The sequence below is a fragment of the Gasterosteus aculeatus genome, chromosome X (genome assembly GCF_964276395.1).
Source record: "Gasterosteus aculeatus chromosome X, fGasAcu3.hap1.1, whole genome shotgun sequence".
NCBI classification, from domain to species: Eukaryota; Metazoa; Chordata; class Actinopteri; order Perciformes; family Gasterosteidae; genus Gasterosteus; species Gasterosteus aculeatus.
The window spans coordinates 742,960-760,933 of NC_135698.1; the positions used below are offsets into that span (position 1 = coordinate 742,960).

The window sequence follows — 17,974 nt, forward strand, 5'->3', positions numbered from 1 at the left end:
TCTAGTGTCTTCAGTGTCTCTAGTGTCTTTACTGTCTCTAGTGTCTTCAGTGTCTCTAGTGTCTTTACTGTCTCTAGTGTCTTTACTGTCTCTAGTGTCTCTAGTGTCTTTACTGTCTCTAGTGTCTCTAGTGTCTCTAGTGTCTTTACTGTCTCTAGTGTCTCTAGTGTCTCTAGTGTCTTTACTGTCTCTAGTGTCTCTAGTGTCTTTACTGTCTCTAGTGTCTCTAGTGTCTTTACTGTCTCTAGTGTCTCTAGTGTCTTCAGTGTCTCTAGTGTCTGTACTGTCTCTAGTGTCTTCAGTGTCTCTAGTGTCTTTACTGTCTCTAGTGTCTTCAGTGTCTCTAGTGTCTTTACTGTCTCTAGTGTCTTTACTGTCTCTAGTGTCTTCAGTGTCTCTAGTGTCTTTACTGTCTCTAGTGTCTTTACTGTCTCTAGTGTCTTCAGTGTCTCTAGTGTCTTTACTGTCTCTAGTGTCTCTAGTGTCTTCAGTGTCTCTAGTGTCTTTACTGTCTCTAGTGTCTTTACTGTCTCTAGTGTCTCTAGTGTCTTCAGTGTCTCTAGTGTCTTTACTGTCTCTAGTGTCTTCAGTGTCTCTAGTGTCTTTACTGTCTCTAGTGTCTTCAGTGTCTCTAGTGTCTTTACTGTCTCTAGTGTCTTCAGTGTCTCTAGTGTCTTTACTGTCTCTAGTGTCTTCAGTGTCTCTAGTGTCTTCAGTGTCTCTAGTGTCTTCAGTGTCTCTAGTGTCTTTACTGTCTCTAGTGTCTTTACTGTCTTTACTGTCTCTAGTGTCTTTACTGTCTCTAGTGTCTTTACTGTCTCTAGTGTCTCTAGTGTCTTTACTGTCTCTAGTGTCTTCAGTGTCTCTAGTGTCTTTACTGTCTTCAGTGTCTCTAGTGGCGTCACTGTGATCCATCCAGGCTTCACTAGACTCACTCGCTGAGAACTTGTCCGACCAAACGGATTCAAAGCTCACTTCATGCACGTCGTAAAGAAATGACAATTATTCCTCACAAAATAAACCGTTTTGTCGGTAATCGTTGTTACAGCTCTAATCTCTCTCTACTCACCGTGATGCAGCACAACAGCCCACTGATACAATGACACACATAAATAGCATTTACAGCCTGAAACATTGCATTGTGTTTCCTGTGTTACGTATTCAGCGTAACGCGCGAGTGAATAAGTGACGAGTCGGCTGCTTCTGTTCGCTGTCGCCCACGAATCACCGTCCTGCTGCCGGCGCGTCGACAGACGGGAGGAGGACGAGCAGAGCGGCGGGAAGCTCTCCGACCTTTCATTTCCTCGCTGCAAAGCCCGAAGGGAAATTAGCAAAGGGTCAGATTACCACGCTCTTCCTCCTCCTCCTCCTCCTCCTCCCACAGCGCGGACAAAGAGCAGCAGCGTCACGAGTGATTCATGTGGCTTTGTGACGCTTTACCTGCACAGTTCTCTGGTTACCGGTTGAGTAGTCCAACGTTTACTAGTTCAGAGGCCTCACGTGTACCTGACGCCACCAGGAGGAAGGAAGCGTGTGGCGGTTTATCGCTCATCGTGTCCTGAAGATCAAATCCGCCCATCAACCAGAAGGAGTTTGGCAGCTTGCTCTGTTTTTATTGGTGGTTGTTGTTGTTGTGAAAAGGCCGTAAAGGTAAACGCCCTTATGACATCATGAGCACGTTTTATCAAGCGTTTTACTCTGCAGTGTGTAAATACACATTTCCATCTGTGAGTCCTCAAAGCCAATGACCACAAGATCCTGAGAGCTAACCGCTAGCCGCTAACAAAGCTATGCTAATTCGGCGCTAAGCCCCCTTTTGTCTGTAAATCCGTCCCAATAAAAGTCCCTTGTTAATGTGTTGTTGTAAAAGCTTTTACTTTGACAGTGACCTTCTGTCCCCTTTGCGTCCCTCGTTAGACGGAAACGTCTTTGTGTCTTTATGCTTCAACAACAACAAACGACCGCCGCGCGCTGCTAAGATATCGTATCAGCACAGTTGGGAGGATTATTTGGGTTTGGACCTTTTTGTTGTTCCAATCAAGAACAGAACAATATTCCCAGATTTACATTGTTAATCCGTCTGTGGTCTCGTTGCCTTGAGAGACAGAGAGGGGGGGGCTTCAGTCTGGACCCTTGTTCTGTCTGCCCCAACACACACACACACACACACGCACACACACACGCACACACACACACGTATTCTATGTAATGTGCTAACAGCCCTGATACTGCATTCAGAGAGTGGCCGCATCCAGTGAGAGAGAGAGAGGGTGTGTGTGTGCGTGTGTGTGTGTGTGTGTGTGTGTGTGTCTCTGCACATGTTTCAGCAACACGCTTCTTCACGCCTTGTTGTTACAAAGGTCCATCAAACAGGGGAAGACGGGTCGGTGCTGCAGTGAAAGCCAAGCTGTGAACTAACAGAATAAAACCACAGGAACCATGAAGATGAAGGTCGGCGCACGTTGATCATGAATCACTGTGACGACATGAACAACAGGATGTTTGTTCCCTTCTGCACCACAGCCATCATACTAAGGCGCTGGGCAAGTTAGCATGTGGAACACGACGTGGAACACGACGTGGAACCCGACGTAGAACACAACGTTCCCATTGACTCCCATCAAGAGTTTATTGGGGGTGAAAGTGACACATTTAGTTTCATACAGTTCAGCTTATATAATAATAAAGCTGATCGGGGCTTTTAGTCTTTGACCCGGTTCGATGTCAGAACTGCCAGTTTACATTTGAGGGTGAACGTTATTTTTGTGGCACATTCAACTCCTTCAGAGAAGTAATATGTTTCATCGCTCCTCTTGGTTCCAGGTTTTTACTCGACTCCTTTTAGTGCTGTTTGGAGTCAATGACGTCACAGCAGGTTTTTCCCTTCGGCGGCTTTTATTCAAATAATCTGCAAAAGGCAAATGACAAGTTGGTTTGTTTGTCTCAGGACTCACAATGTGTGTCAGAGCAGTAAGACTCTGTGGGCTCATGGTTCCAGAACGCCTGGTTCTGTTCAACCTACACATTTGATGGGAAATCAGTACGTCAGTCAAAACATTCCTACATTCAATATTTCTAAAGTTTCAGCTACTTTCTGGCTGGAAAAAGTACATTTCTGTGTGGTCTTTGTGGGCTCGGGTCATTTTTCCAGTTTCAGGGCAGCAGGAAACTATCAGGTGACTAGTGAAGTCTTCTGGTGTCGGTCCTGTATTGAGTTAAGCCTCAAGTCCTGTAGGTGGCACAAAGCAGCCCTTCAGTCCTCCGAGGGGGGGACGGGTTCCTGTGAGGGGTCACAACGAAAAGACTCTTTCCAGGTTCAGAATCTTTACTCGGTGATCCAAGACAAACCAAAAGTAGCGCAGGAACAAGAGGACTTCACACGCTGGGGAGGGAAAAGGAAAAGGCAGGAAGACCAAAAAGAACCACGAGATGGAACCAGCAGCTGCAGGTCAGACTGTCCTCAGTCTCCTCGGTCTCCTCGGTCTCCCCAGTCTCCCCAGTCTCCTTGGTCTCCTTGGTTTCCTCGGTTTCCTTGGTTTCCTCGGTCTCCTTGGTCTCCTCGGTCACCTCGGCCTCCTCGGTCTCCTTGGTCTCCTTGGTCTCCTTGGTTTCCTCGGTTTCCTCGGTCTCCTCGGTCTCCAAGGTCTCCTTGGTCTCCTCGGTCTCCCCGGTCTCCTTGGTCTCCTTGGTCACCTCAGTCTCCCCAGTCTCCTTGGTCTCCTTGGTTTCCTCGGTTTCCTTGGTTTCCTCGGTCTCCTTGGTCTCCTTGGTCTCCTCGGTCACCTCGGCCTCCTCGGTCTCCTTGGTCTCCTAGGTCTCCTTGGTCTCCTTGGTCTCCTTGGTTTCCTCGGTTTCCTCGGTCTCCTCGGTCTCCAAGGTCTCCTTGGTCTCCTCGGTCTCCCCGGTCTCCTTGGTCTCCCCGGTCTCCTTGGTCTCCATGGTCTCCTTGGTCTCCTTGGTCTCCTTGGTCACCTCAGTCTCCCCAGTCTCCTTGGTTTCCTCGGTTTCCTTGGTTTCCTCGGTCTCCTTGGTCTCCTTGGTCTCCTCGGTCACCTCGGCCTCCTCGGTCTCCTTGGTCTCCTAGGTCTCCTTGGTCTCCTTGGTTTCCTCGGTTTCCTCGGTCTCCTCGGTCTCCAAGGTCTCCTTGGTCTCCTCGGTCTCCTTGGTCTCCCTGGTCTCCCCGGTCTCCTTGGTCTCCCCGGTCTCCTTGGTCTCCTTGGTCTCCTCGGTCTCCTCGGTCTCCTTGGTCTCCTCGGTCTCCTTGGTCTCCTCGGTCTCCTCGGTCACCTTGGTCACCTCGGTCTCCTTGGTCACCTCGGTCTCCTTGGTCTCCTCAGTCTCTCTGAAGGACTCCGGCTCGTGTTGTGATACAACGATCAGCATGAAGCAGGTGTTCCTCCAACACGAGCTTCTATCTGGCAGAGAACCTCAGCAAGATGCGCACAAATAGTTGGTTGATTTCACGTCATGTGGGATAGAAACCTTTAATCCTCCCGATCATCGTCACTATGAACACAGCCCTCAGCGACTCAGTCACCTGCTGCACAACAACAACAACAACAACAAGGGATGATGGACTGAGATGGAACGAGTCTTAACCGTCCACCATCTTTTGGTATTAATCAGTCAGTCGGGCAGGTTGGATCGTGTTCTTTTAGTGTTGTGGAAATATGATTTTAATGGTTTAACAAGCGTTAATTCGTTTTATTAGAGACGGACCTTCACTACCTCACGTTCACCTGCTCAGCCCATCAACGGTACCTCGTCCTGTCCAGGTGTTTTATATCAAAAACCTTCCTGTAGATATGAGATATGAACTTTGACTCTGCCTCATGTAACAGAGGTCCTGTGTGTTAATGGTCCGCTCAAATGTACTATTGTACTATGTGTACTATATACTTACACTTTGTGTACCACGTCTCCATCGCTCTGCTTCACTGCCCGTCTTCATTTAAGTGGATTATTACTGCTGTAGGTCACAGGAAACAGCGGCTCTGCATCCTGTCCTGAAATAATATATAAAATCTGCCACTTTCAGACACGTAGAGATAAATTGCTATAAAAGTAGCTGCTAACTCATGTGTGAGCGAGACGCCAAGATACGAGATGAAGGCTTCAACAGTTCCACAGACAAGGGGGGGGGGGGTGGTGTCGTCGTGTCCATGTCCACTGTTTACATGTGGTCCACATGTGTTTTCCATTGGTGGGTAACTGGGTGAGTGAGGCTCTGCTGGACAGCGTTGGTTTCATCCATGTAACCTCAGATCGGCAGGACGGGACCGGGGACAGGACCCCATTAACGATGACGTGTCTCCTTTCAGAGGGAGAACCCGTCGTTTTTGCCACCAACTCGCTGCAGCGGCGTAAAAAGGGGCTCGGCCTAACCGGACTGCGCACCTCCGTCTCCGGCTCCGCCCACTCAAAGAGCCGGCCGGGCCTCATGATCGGCCTGCCGCAGAACTTCCGGCAGATCTCGTCCATCATCGACGTGGACATCTTGCCCGAGACCCACCGGCGCGTGCGGCTCCACAAGCACGGCACCCACAAGCCGCTGGGCTTCTACATCCGGGACGGCGTGAGCGTGCGCGTGACCCAACAGGGCGTGGAGAAGGTGGGGTCACTCGTTGGTCTGTGGGCGTAGACGACGCCTTAACCTTTGTAATGACTGCGTGTCGCTGGCCCCGTAGGTCCCGGGGGTCTTCATATCCCGCCTGGTACGCGGCGGGCTGGCAGAGAGCACGGGGCTGCTGGGGGTCAACGACGAGATCCTCGAGGTCAACGGCATCGACGTGGCGGGGAAGTCGCTGGACCAGGTACGTGCGCCGCGCCGCGAAGCCTCCCGTGGCGACGTGGCGCCGCCGTGCTGAGTCTCTCCTCTCGCTCAGGTCACGGACATGATGGTGGCCAACAGCCACAACCTCATCGTCACCGTCAAGCCGGCCAACCAGAGGAACAACGTGCTGCATCGCGCCAGCAAAACCTCAGTGGGAAACTCCGTGAGCTCAGCCGGGTCACATGACTCGCCAAGCCCCGCCTCCCAGAGCAACCCGCTCACCGCCAGGTAAGGCGTGACCGACGCACCGAACATTTTTGCATTTTTATTAAACCAGCTGTTGCGTATTCGTGATTTCCCCCTTCATGTGTTGTTGCTTAGCAACAGCATCGCCGAGGGCGACAGCGACGACGACGACGACGGCGACGGCGACCTCATCCTGGAGAGCGACTGCCTGACGCCCTTTGACCCCCATCTGGTAACCAACAGCAACAACGCCAACCTCAACAGAGACTCGCCCGGGCCGCGCGACCCGGCCGGCGCTCGGCCCCTCCCACACAGCGTCTCGTTGCCCAGTAGCGTAGCGGCGTCCCTGAGCGACAGCTCCGCGGCGCCGTCCAACCACAACGGAAATCCCGCCCACGCGTCTCGTACCAGCCAGGAGACCATGAGAGAGGACGGCAACGTCCTCACGCTGTAGCCACGGCAACGCCGACACCCCCACCCCCCCCCCCCCCCCCCCTCCTGTGATCACCGGGACCGCGAGAGGTTACGGCCGCACCGCGCGGTTACCAGGGCAACCGCCGAGCTTCACAGAAACAACAATATACAGTCGGCTGAAGGAGATTTAAGGCGTCAGATTGTCGCCACACGTTGGTTTGATGTCACCGCGGCGAAGAAGACGCCTGCTCGCCTCGGCGCGTACGCGGTGAAACCTTCAGGGCGCCGACGCTTTGCCCGTTTTCCCGACGCCTGTTTGCCTCTGATGGAGATTTGAATCAACACGAGCGACTTTTCTCTCTTCGTCCATTTAAGTTCAGTCGCAAAGGAACGTGGACGGCGTTCACCGCCGCTTTATTCTGTATGGAAGGTTTCTTCAAATCCCCGCGGACACCTGAAGGCATCACCGCGGGGAGGACTGCATTGAGCCAATCAGAAGGCAGCAGTGATGTAATTAACTCAGGGTGTATTATTAATCCCCCACACGCGCTAATCTATATTATTTATACAAGTCACAGAGCTCTGCGCCGCGAGTCGCTCGCCGCAGGAACGTTTTACTTAAATCTCAAAAAATATATTCAAGACACTGATTGACTTTAATATGAAACAAAAGGAATTTGATCAGATCTGAAATCCTTTTTTAAATTAAGATTTTTCTTCTCTTTGGATCATTCGTTGAAAAATCACCTTGATTTATTTCATCGGTTGGGTTTAAAAAAACATCTTTTAAATATGTGTAATTAAAGAGAAATGAAGTTCCATTCAGGCTGATCAGTTCTATGAATAAAGCTTCTACCTGCTGGACAACACGCAAACACAACGGCCGTGAATCGCAAACATCGTGTCGCACTTTGGCTGATTTACCGACTCATTCTGAGAAAAGGGTTTGGAGGAAACGGAAAAAGTGTTTCAACGCCGGCACTCGTACAAAACACACTCCAAATAACAGAATAAAACTCCTGTTACTCCCATCTTGCTCATATACACAAGTGTGTGTGTGTGCGTGTGTGTGTGTGTGTGTGTGTGTGTGTGTGTGTGTGTTTCCCCCTACTGGCGGATTACAGACGTAGTCGAAGCGCTGACGGAGTCGTGCAGTTTGCAGGTTTTTTTCAGTTGACAATTTAAACTTTATGGTAAAACTAACAGAGTTGGTTAGTTGGTTAGTTAGTTAGTTAGTGGTTTCCCCCACATCGTGTTCAAAGTGAGAAGAATGACGCGGGCGACGCCGAGCGGACGCTCACTTCAACCCAGACCGCAGGCGGAGCTGCCGAGGCGGGTGGAGTAGACGTAGCATCTCCAACCGACCTTTAACTGACTCTGCATTTCCCCCCCAAACGTTCTCTTCTCTGTAACCGGGTTTGAGAGCAGAGCTCCACGCGTGTTAGAAGCATCACCGCAGCCACAAGTCATCACCCGTTTGTCTGATTGCGTGTGAATGCATCACGAAGCCTGTTTGAGGGAATCAGCTGGAGGTCATTTCAACACACACACACACACACGCTTTTCTATTTTGGTCATTTAAATGTAATTTACTGTAAATAAATGTGAGATTATGAAATAAGGGCGATCTTCAGTACACGGGAGATGTTTTTAATGTAAGAGAACATTTTATATTAAGTGTTAAAATATGGAAACTATTTTTCTTATTCTTGTACTTTTAAATTCTATTGAGAGGAGACGGAGCGCGGTGGTGTGCGTGTGTGTGTGCGTGTGCGTGCGTGCGTGCGTGCGTGCGTGCGTGTGCGTGCGTGCGTGTGCGTGTGTGCGTGTGCGTGTGTGTGTGTGGTAGGTCGTTGCTGAATGCGTCCACATGCGCACCGCGGTCTCTGAGTTCCGCATGCGTCTCTCGTCTCTCGTCTCTCGTCTGTTTTCTAACAGCATCAAGTGCATTTTAAAATGATCGCATGACTAAATGATCCCCAAACTAAACGCTGCCGCGTCCTTCTGACACGCAGCATCGTTGTATGAACCGATCATACGTGTGTTCCTGCCGACTCACGCTGGGTTTGATGCTTCTGAAGGAAAGAATAATAAAACATGGATTACTGGGCGAACCGGACCGGACATGTGCACCATCATGTACGAAATAAAGTAATAATAATGTCTCTAGCAGGTTCATTTGGCCCCCAGCGAAGCAGTGAGACGTGTAGCTTAGCTTAGCATAAGATGCTCAGCTCCTCCCCTAGTTTGCTGAATAAAAACGGCATTGTAAAAGAACATAAAAGGTTCTTGTTGAAGTCGTTCGTTACCTCCTGAGCCACCGTCTGTAATAGAAAGCTGCACGTGTCGTTGAGGTGGAGCGACTGGACATTTCTGTCCTGTCTTAATGTCTCTCTGTCCAAACCTCCACTCGTCTTTATTAGCTCGGCCCGCTAGCACTTTTTGACTGAAGTGGGCAAGTGCCCCCCCCCCCCCGCTTTCAGTCTCCATGCTAAGCTAGGCTAATCGTTTCGGTACATGAAGGACTCGCTCAATGTGCAGCCGTTTCTCCTCAAGAAAACGCAAAGACGTTCTACTAATCTGCTTCTTCAATTAGGTTTTAAAGGAACACTTGTTTCCTCCCAGGTTACAATCACAGTGTTAAATACCTTAAAACTGTGAAGGACCAAAGAAGCGATAAAAGGTATAAAACGATAGAATCACTTGGTTTTCTTAACATGACAGGTTTGCTAAATAAAATAAGTAGCTTGTCATGTCGTTGTTTCATGGATGTACGTTTTAAATTCTCTCTTGATGAAGCTCCTCTCCACACTTTGCTCCGTGCTGCTCCTCCCTGCGGCGTAGAAGGTGAAGGTCACGGGTTCAGTGTGGTAGGAGAACCACAGGGAGGCTAAATGGATCCCCTGAGACTCTGAGCTGCACCGACTCAGCAGAAAACAGCCGGTGCTGCCTTCAATGTCACATTGCTCTTGATTGTGTCTGCGGCCCATTTGGTGATGATGGTGGAGGTGATGGTGGAGGTGGTGGTGGTGGTGGTGGAGGTGGCGGTTCGTGTGCCTGAGCACAAAGTGAAGGTGTCTCCTCAGACTGTACAAGCGTTTAGAAAACAAAGGAAGTGCCTTTTTTGAGCAAGAACGTTCTGAACACTGCTGGTTTCTATCTGTAACTAAACTGTGAGTCATTTAAAGATCAAAAAATAAAACGTTAAAAAGCCCCACGTGTGATTATATTTCCTTTTTTCTTTCATGCGAATCCTTTTGCTGGTTTCATTCTCTCCCTTAGTGTCTAACGACGGAATCTGATGTTGTTTCTGCTGCATTTGTCGTTTGTAGAGCAGAGAGCAGGTTGTGCATCAATTAGTCAACTTCCATTACCACTTTTTACGAGGTTCAGTTCGTCTGTTGAGTTCTGATGAACAACATTATTCATTTAAACTAAAGTAGTTTATTGAGTAGCTGGTGTGAGTTTATCATATGAACTCCACAACCAGTTAAATGAGTTTACTAATGATTGATATGGGGATTATTAAGTGTCTCCAAGTGAGCTGTGCTGTTTCTGTTATGCCTCTCTGAAATATTAAAAACGTAAAATGAGTCATTTTAGTGTTTTGCTTTCAGAATGATGAAGAACGGAAGATTATTCAGTTATCGGGTTGGTGTCACGTTTCCAGCTCCGGAATTAATAACAGTTTGACACAAACTCACGAGGTCTCTGCTCCTTCGGGGCCTGAAACCCAATATGTGGGAAAAAGAAAAAACAAACTATGGAGACCACCTCGCGGTGGAACCTCACCGGCCTCACGTGGGAGAAGTTCCTCCTTCGGGTTTAGGTAACAAATCCACTGAAAGGAAGCACCAGATGTGAGGCTCTGCAGAGGGAGGAAGGCTCTTAAACCTGAAGCCTCTCTGCCGACCATCAGGGGGCGACTCCTCGGGGCGACTAGAAACCAAACGACAACTTCGAGCTGCCGTCTTGTTCCTTTGACCCGCGGCGTCACCCGGCCGGTCCGGAGAGAGAAGGTCACCTCCTCATGGACCTCACTTTGCAGGACCGGACCTCCTGGTTCACTCGGACCTCCTCGGTCTAACCGTGGGGTTAAAGTTCATACCCGTCTCCCTCCCGAAAAGAGAAAGCAGGAGGCGCCTAAGCTGATTACGGCAGCAGCGTAGTGGAACAGAAATGCGATCGGGCCGAGCGGAGGTGATCAGCTGAACCAAAGCACGCCGCTGTTTGTGCAGCTGAAGGCCAACAGAGCCCGGTTTCATGGTTGGAGGAAACGAGGATGTGGGAAGAGAAACGCGGCGCTCACGGTGTTCACGTGGAAGTTCTCTCGCCTCAGTTTAAAATCCTTCAACCGGTTGGGAAACGTCTTCCTGACGTGTGAACGTTTCTTTTGTTCAGATCATTTATTTGCTTGTTTCAGGCAGTTTTGCACAAAACTCACCTGGTTCTTGCGCTTGATGACAAAGCCGTGACATCAGCGAGCACCGTTCACGCGCCGGAGCGCCAGCGCGGGTCGAGGACTCGTGTCCATGCGGATCGAACCCTTGAAGGACGAGCTGCTCTCTGCTGAGCCGCTGTGACATAATCCTCTTAACCGGGATCTGTGGCCAAAGGTCAGAGTGAATAACTTGAACTGTCTTTGTACTTTTGACCCATTGACTTGCCTTTCTTTGTCCATATTTTACAACCTTGTTATGCTGTTACACTTGTGTATACTTAATCATTTTAACCAAGAGACAACTGAAGCCTGGGCCCTAATTGGTCGGCAGGCGGCCAATGAGACTTTATGTTATCGGGGCGCCATGGAGCTTCAGTCAGCCTCCATCTGAAATATTTATAATGAAGAGAAAACTTTTTATACACCGATCAAAAGTTTTGCAGAATAAGTCCTTAATAACAGAACATCTCTCTGTGATGGAAACATGTTTCATTGAGTGAACAAGTTTATAAATTGCAAACGCTGAGATGTGGTCGTGATAAAGAACTGAGCCGCAGTGTCTCACGCTGAGAAGATGCTCGTCTCTGGCTGTAGAGACACGACCAGTTGGTGTGGAGGCCACTTGCAGGTAGAAGAACCCGCCTGGTGGTGGAGGAGGAAGGTCCTTGGCCGTCTACTGAACACAAAGCTGTTTGTGACGCCGGTGATCTCAGTGCATCATGCACGGATCCTTTATTCCAGATGTGAACGTCCAGACGGGTAACCTGCCGGAGAACCAGTGGGAACATCTCATCTGCGGCGCTGCAGCAGGGAGATGGTCCAAATGCAGAGGGAGCGTCCCGCCGTCCCACTACTGAGAGTCCGTATGGAGGGTTTGTGTAATTATATATCTATATATATATATATATATATAGCTTCCTCTGGTGACCCTCTTGTTCAGCGGCACATTGCTAAGAATTGTGGGTAATTCCCATGGACGAAAGATGCTCAGAAAGACGTCACACAGGTTCAATCTAGTGCTTTGCATTTAATTTAAGTTTAAAAAAGCACCACTTGAGGTATTTGATGCAACAAGGGCATTTTGTTGGCTTCTTACACACAGAGATTCTAATTATTTTGCCGATTCACCATAAAGGTTGTGAAACAATTACAACAAATGTACAAAAAAAACATACATCACGCCGTGTGTCTTATGATGCTTCATTCACTAAATGACGTTTGCTCAGCTTGGCTCCACAGTTGAGATCCGAGCGGATGACAGAGGCTCATCATCGAGGATGCAAATAACGCCGGCTGTTGGCGTCCAGCGAGTTTCCCTCCACAACAACTTATGAATGAAGGATTCATCTCTCTGTTTGTGCATATTTCACATCCTTATATACAGACGTGCACATCTGGTTCATCACCTTATCGGTTAGTGGACTAAAGTGATGTGGGGAAGAATAAAGAGAAAATCTACACCTTTGTGAGGATAAAAGCACCATCAGGTGTTCTGCGATCAAACGACCCCCTCTAGTGGTCATGAGGACACACGGCAGCCGTAGAGGTCAAGACCGGAAACGTTTACAGACCATCTCCCAACATTTATTCAAAGCATTTAGGTTCTTCTGTACAATGAGCGAGACAACAAGCCGCTGGTGTTCCCTTTGGCACCACCCTCCACCTCCACCTGTCACACCTGATAGAACCGCTGTGGTGTAAGTTGTGTGTGTCCCAGGTGGACACGGTGGGACTCTGGGTGTCTCATCGCTCCTGGAGGTAGTGGATGAGGACCTTCTCTGACCTCACAATGTGTCTGCGTTTACTGATGTCCGGGGCCTGCAGCTTTAGGGTTCCTGCAGACACACACACACACACACACACACACATGACAAAAACAACTCTGCCAGGCAAAAAGAGCTCAGCGTTTGCTGCAGCGGCCGTGACCTTCGTACCTCTGAGCAGCGCGTACCAGCCCTGCAGACCCTGCGTCAGGACGCCGCGGTCGTCCTCCGACACGAACCTCCTGCCATCTGGGGTCAAACACAGCAGAAGACACGGTTGCACGGACATGCTGCTGTGCTGTTTAGCGGGCAGACATGGTGATTTACTGCAGATCTGTAGGAGGAACCTGTTTTAATGCCTTTAGTGGCGGACATGATTTTCTAAGGGTTTAATGTGTGCGTCTGTGTAGCCTGCAGACCTTCAACTAGTCACAGTAAACCACGACTACGACGGTGCATTGGAGCCATTGCAGGTCAACAAATAAATGATCAGTCAGGGAAAAGAATTTGTGAGATTAAAGTCATACAATTTAAGATTTAAGTTGCAAAATAAGATAATTGCTCTACGTGTATTTAGTCTCAACGCATTAACATTTTATTATATTTTTACCAACAATGGCCTCAGGAGCCGTATATTAAAACACCCAATGCACAAGCTCCTCTCTCACGCTCCCCTTCTACAGTCGTCCACGTTTCATTAATGCACATGACTAATTATCTTCTCCCGTAGCAGGTCTCCATAGGTCATAGTTCCTTCTGTACCCTGGTCCTGACACCTGCTGCTGCCACCACCGTGATGGTGGTTCTATCTGATGCCGGTTCTATGCGATGGCGGTTCTATGCGATGGCGTTTCTATGCGATGGCGTTTCTATGCGATGGCGGTTCTATGCGATGGTGGTTCTATGCGATGGTGGTTCTATCTGATGGTGGTTCTATCTGATGGTGGTTCTATGCGATGGCGGTTCTATGCGATGGTGGTTCTATCTGATGGTGGTTCTATCTGATGGCGGTTCTATGCGATGGTGGTTCTATGCGATGGTGGTTCTATGCGATGGTGGTTCTATCTGATGGTGGTTCTATCTGATGGTGGTTCTACGTGATGGTGGTTCTACGTGATGGTGGTTCTATCTGATGGCGGTTCTATGTGATGGCGGTTCTATGTGATGGCGGTTCTATCTGATGGTGGTTCTATCTGATGGTGGTTCTACGTGATGGTGGTTCTACGTGATGGTGGTTCTATCTGATGGTGGTTCTATGTGATGGTGGTTCTATGTGATGGCGGTTCTATGTGATGGCGGTTCTATGTGATGGCGGTTCTATGTGATGGCGGTTCTATCTGATGGCGGTTCTATCTGATGGCGGTTCTATGCGATGGCGGTTCTATGCGATGGCGGTTCTATCCGATGGCGGTTCTATGTGATGGCGTTTCTATCTGATGGCGGTTCTATGCGATGGCGTTTCTATCTGATGGCGGTTCTATGCGATGGTGTTTCTATGCGATGGTGTTTCTATGCGATGGTGGTTCTATCTGATGGTGGTTCTATCTGATGGTGGTTCTACCTGATGGTGGTTCTACGTGATGGTGGTTCTACGTGATGGCGGTTCTATCTGATGGCGGTTCTATGTGATGGCGGTTCTATGTGATGGCGGTTCTATGTGATGGCGGTTCTATCTGATGGTGGTTCTATCTGATGGTGGTTCTACGTGATGGTGGTTCTACGTGATGGTGGTTCTATCTGATGGTGGTTCTATGTGATGGTGGTTCTATGTGATGGCGGTTCTATGTGATGGCGGTTCTATGTGATGGCGGTTCTATCTGATGGCGGTTCTATCTGATGGCGGTTCTATGCGATGGCGGTTCTATGCGATGGCGGTTCTATCCGATGGCGGTTCTATGTGATGGCGTTTCTATCTGATGGCGGTTCTATGCGATGGCGTTTCTATCTGATGGCGGTTCTATGCGATGGTGTTTCTATGCGATGGTGTTTCTATGCGATGGTGTTTCTATGCGATGGTGGTTCTATCTGATGGTGGTTCTATCTGATGGTGGTTCTATGTGATGGTGGTTCTATGTGATGGTGGTTCTATGTGATGGTGGTTCTATGTGATGGTGGTTCTATGTGATGGTGGTTCTATCTGATGGTGGTTCTATGCGATGGCGGTTCTATGCGATGGCGTTTCTATCTGATGGCGGTTCTATCTGATGGTGGTTCTAAGTGATGGTGGTTCTATCTGATGGTGGTTCTAAGTGATGGTGGTTCTAAGTGATGGTGGTTCTATGTGATGGTGGTTCTATCTGATGGTGGTTCTATCTGATGGTGGTTCTATGTGATGGTGGTTCTAAGTGATGGTGGTTCTATGTGATGGCGGTTCTATGTGATCCGCTCGGCCCGATGTTGGAGAAACGTGTACAAAGTGACGAGAAAGATGAAGCATCTGCTCTGAACACGTGACGTCAGCACCAGTCGGCTGAGGGGTCAAACTCACGTTTTCCCTTCAAGTACATCATGGACTGAGGACCCCAGTGGACGTTGAGCTGAGGGGAGAGAGGACAACGTCTGCTCTGCTGAGCGTGACACAGAAAGTCAGCGGAGGAGAACAGCAGCAGCTGGTGAGTTTTACCTTCTGTGGACGACAGGACTCAACCAACAGGGAGAGGACGAGGGCGACGGTCCACCCAACCAGGGCCGTGATCTTCTGCAACAAGAGCATGCAAACAGGTGGGATGAGCTCCGCTTGGTTCAGTAGTTTAATGGTAATGTGTGTGTATATATATATATATATATACCACACGATATATATATATACACTAAGAAAACATGCGGCTGGAAAGGTGAAAAGGCTCATTGAAAAGCCACATGTGGGTTTTTTTGTCAGTTGAATGAATAAAATTGAATGAATTACTAATTAATGCTGCGTTTACCAGCGTCTGAGTAAATGTACACAGAGAAACACCGACCCTCACGCACATGAACACGATGTGTGAAGAATAGAAAGTTGTGGTGAAACACGAGCGCTTTGCGACATGAAGGAACACAAAGCTTCAGATCTGCAGCCTAAATAATCAGCTCTAATGACAATGTGTCACTTAGAGTCTATATTAACAAACTAGTGTCAACTTGCATTGTTCAAATTGTCTATTTAAATTTGACTTTGATCGGTATTCTGTTGCTGAGTGTCCCACCAGTTTGCAACACTTTTTGTTTCTGATTATGAATCAATAAAGAAATTGATTAGTAAAATACTTGAGCAGTTGTATCTATATGAAGACAAATTGTAAACCAAAAATAAGTCAAATATATTAGGAATAAAACGATCAGTATGGCTGTTAACACTGAGTCAAATGAAAGCTAACTGTAAACTGTACAGTTGCATCATGAGTATTTACTCGACTATGATTCTACACTTGTGATTTAGACAAATCAATTAATTCATATTTTAATTAGACTTCATATTTTACAGCCAAACAAATTTACACAAACTGAGTTCGACGAGTTTTCAAAGAGCAAAAGTCTCCACTCACCATATCTGCTGCAGCGGGAGCAGCGTGTGGTTCGGAGCCCAGTTCCCGCCTGCTTTTATCCGCGATGGCAACCGGTTCGATTCTGCTCCCCATCAGGAGCGACAGGACTCCTGTTTACTGGAGGCTCCGGAAAACAGCAGAAAAACACGGGCTGACGTCAGGGCCGTGATCTGCAGCGAGGAACATCAATAGCAGGGCCGCTGTGCCGGGCCCCGCGTCCCACCGAGCAACGGCATCAGTAAAGTATTTCACGGGGATGTTTTTATTTCCAATAGAGGATTTCTCGGTATCACAAATTAACCTCATTTGTGAAAGCTCTTACAATGAAGCATCACTGATGTGATTCTCTTCACTCCACAGCCTCCACAATCCAATCGTGTACCTTAATTGAGTGGATTGAGTGCCGGGGGCTCTACACGGATGTGAAGGTACACAAACATATTTGAGCAACACCGGGCGGGTTTTAACTGCTCCACATTTAGTCCACAAGCCGATGGGTGACGCCAGGTTCTCGTTTCTCTCTTAAAACCCTAAATCGCACATTTGCCTCAGAAGGTCTTACAATCTGTGCACATGAGACGTCTTCTGTCCCAGAAACCTCACATGTACACAGGAAAACCAACAGCTTCTTCCCAACTCAAAGTAAACAAGTTGTGTTCGTTAGTATTAATTCATCGCAGGAATCATGAATAAAGAGCAGGTCCTTTCTTCCAGCGTTTGGGGGTCGGTAAACATTAACGTGCAGAAGCACGATCAAAGTGGAGTTTCCATAAAATGTCCCCTTGAATGTTCATAAGAAGCCATACCTGGAGGGACCTAGGACCCAGGGGGGAGGGGGTGTGGCATGACGGAGCCTTGTGTGTATTTAAAAACACGTTGGTTACCAACGTCATAAACTAACATCTTATGTTGTATATCACATTATAACATTTACATCGCTAGATATTCAAGGGAATTCTACTACCAACACTTCAAAGTGAACTCCCGTTTCTCCCGCTGCCGGATCACCTCTCTCCATCCTGAATAACAAATGTAATCTTCCTCGGGCCGCAATGCATGATGGGATATACTGGGCCCCAAAGGACGGCTCAGACGTGTCCTCTGAATCGCAGACTACAACGCTGCATTTGTCGAGCGCATTGACGGAGCGGATGGAATGCGTCAGCTGACGAGACACAGCACACGAGATCCCCTCACTCAGAAGCTGCATCCTTGTGCCTTCTTTTCCCGTCGACTCAGTCCAGCCCAAAGAAATTACGACGTGGGAAACCGCGAGTTGCTGACGGTGGTTCTGGCTCTTCAGGAGTGGAGGCACTGGCTTGAAGGCTCCCAGCAAGGGTTTCTTATATGGACGGATCACAAGAACCTGGCTTACCTCCGCTCTGCCTGCCGACTCAATCCCCATCAAGCCCGCTGGTCGCTGTTCCTCAGCAGGTTCCATTACACCCTGTCCTATCGTCCCGGAAGCCGTGATGGGAAACCGGACTCTCTCTCACGCATCTACTCACCCTCGAGTCCCCAGGATACAGAACCAATCATTCCCTCCACCTGTGTGGTGGGGGCAGCATCGTGGGAGATCGAGTCGGTGGTTAAGGAGGCCCAGAAGGACGTTCCGGATCCTGCCGGTGGTCCTCCTGCTCGTTTGTTCGTCCCTCCTGCAGTCCGGTCACAGGTCCTTCAGTGGGGACATTCGTCTAAATTGACTCCGCCATCGCTTCTGGTGGCCGGGGATGGCAAAGGAAGTTTGTGGCTGCCTACTCGGTCTGTGCCAGGAGCAAAGCTTCACCATCGGCCTCCTGCTGGTCTGCTGCGT

The 17,974-nt window shown here is 48.8% G+C and overlaps 2 protein-coding genes across 4 annotated transcripts in view; one reads left to right on the forward strand and one right to left on the reverse strand.

Annotated features, from left to right (window-relative positions):
- LOC144383731 (partitioning defective 6 homolog alpha-like) overlaps positions 1 to 9,647 on the forward strand; it is a 19,968-nt gene extending 10,321 nt beyond the window's left edge. The window contains exons 1-5 of one of the 3 annotated variants that reach the window (XM_078082603.1): positions 922 to 3,448; positions 5,322 to 5,611; positions 5,688 to 5,813; positions 5,886 to 6,061; positions 6,155 to 9,647. In XM_078082603.1, the coding sequence (XP_077938729.1) occupies positions 3,430 to 3,448; positions 5,322 to 5,611; positions 5,688 to 5,813; positions 5,886 to 6,061; positions 6,155 to 6,473 (930 nt within the window). In that variant the 5' untranslated portion in view covers positions 922 to 3,429 and the 3' untranslated portion in view covers positions 6,474 to 9,647. Of the gene's footprint in view, positions 1 to 921; positions 3,449 to 4,186; positions 5,612 to 5,687; positions 5,814 to 5,885; positions 6,062 to 6,154 lie in introns of those variants that run through there. The other 2 variants (XM_078082605.1, XM_078082602.1) reach the window with 2 other exon arrangements.
- Positions 9,648 to 12,442: 2,795 nt separating this feature from the next.
- Positions 12,443 to 16,386, reverse strand: LOC144383629 (uncharacterized). Its single transcript, XM_078081901.1, has 5 exons — positions 16,162 to 16,386; positions 15,261 to 15,335; positions 15,126 to 15,174; positions 12,809 to 12,886; positions 12,443 to 12,709 (listed from the first exon to the last, which is right to left on the reverse strand). The coding sequence occupies exons 1-5, from the start codon at positions 16,252 to 16,254 to the stop codon at positions 12,618 to 12,620; spliced, it is 387 nt and encodes a 128-aa protein (XP_077938027.1). The 5' UTR covers positions 16,255 to 16,386; the 3' UTR covers positions 12,443 to 12,617.
- Between the last annotated feature and the right edge of the window lie 1,588 nt (positions 16,387 to 17,974).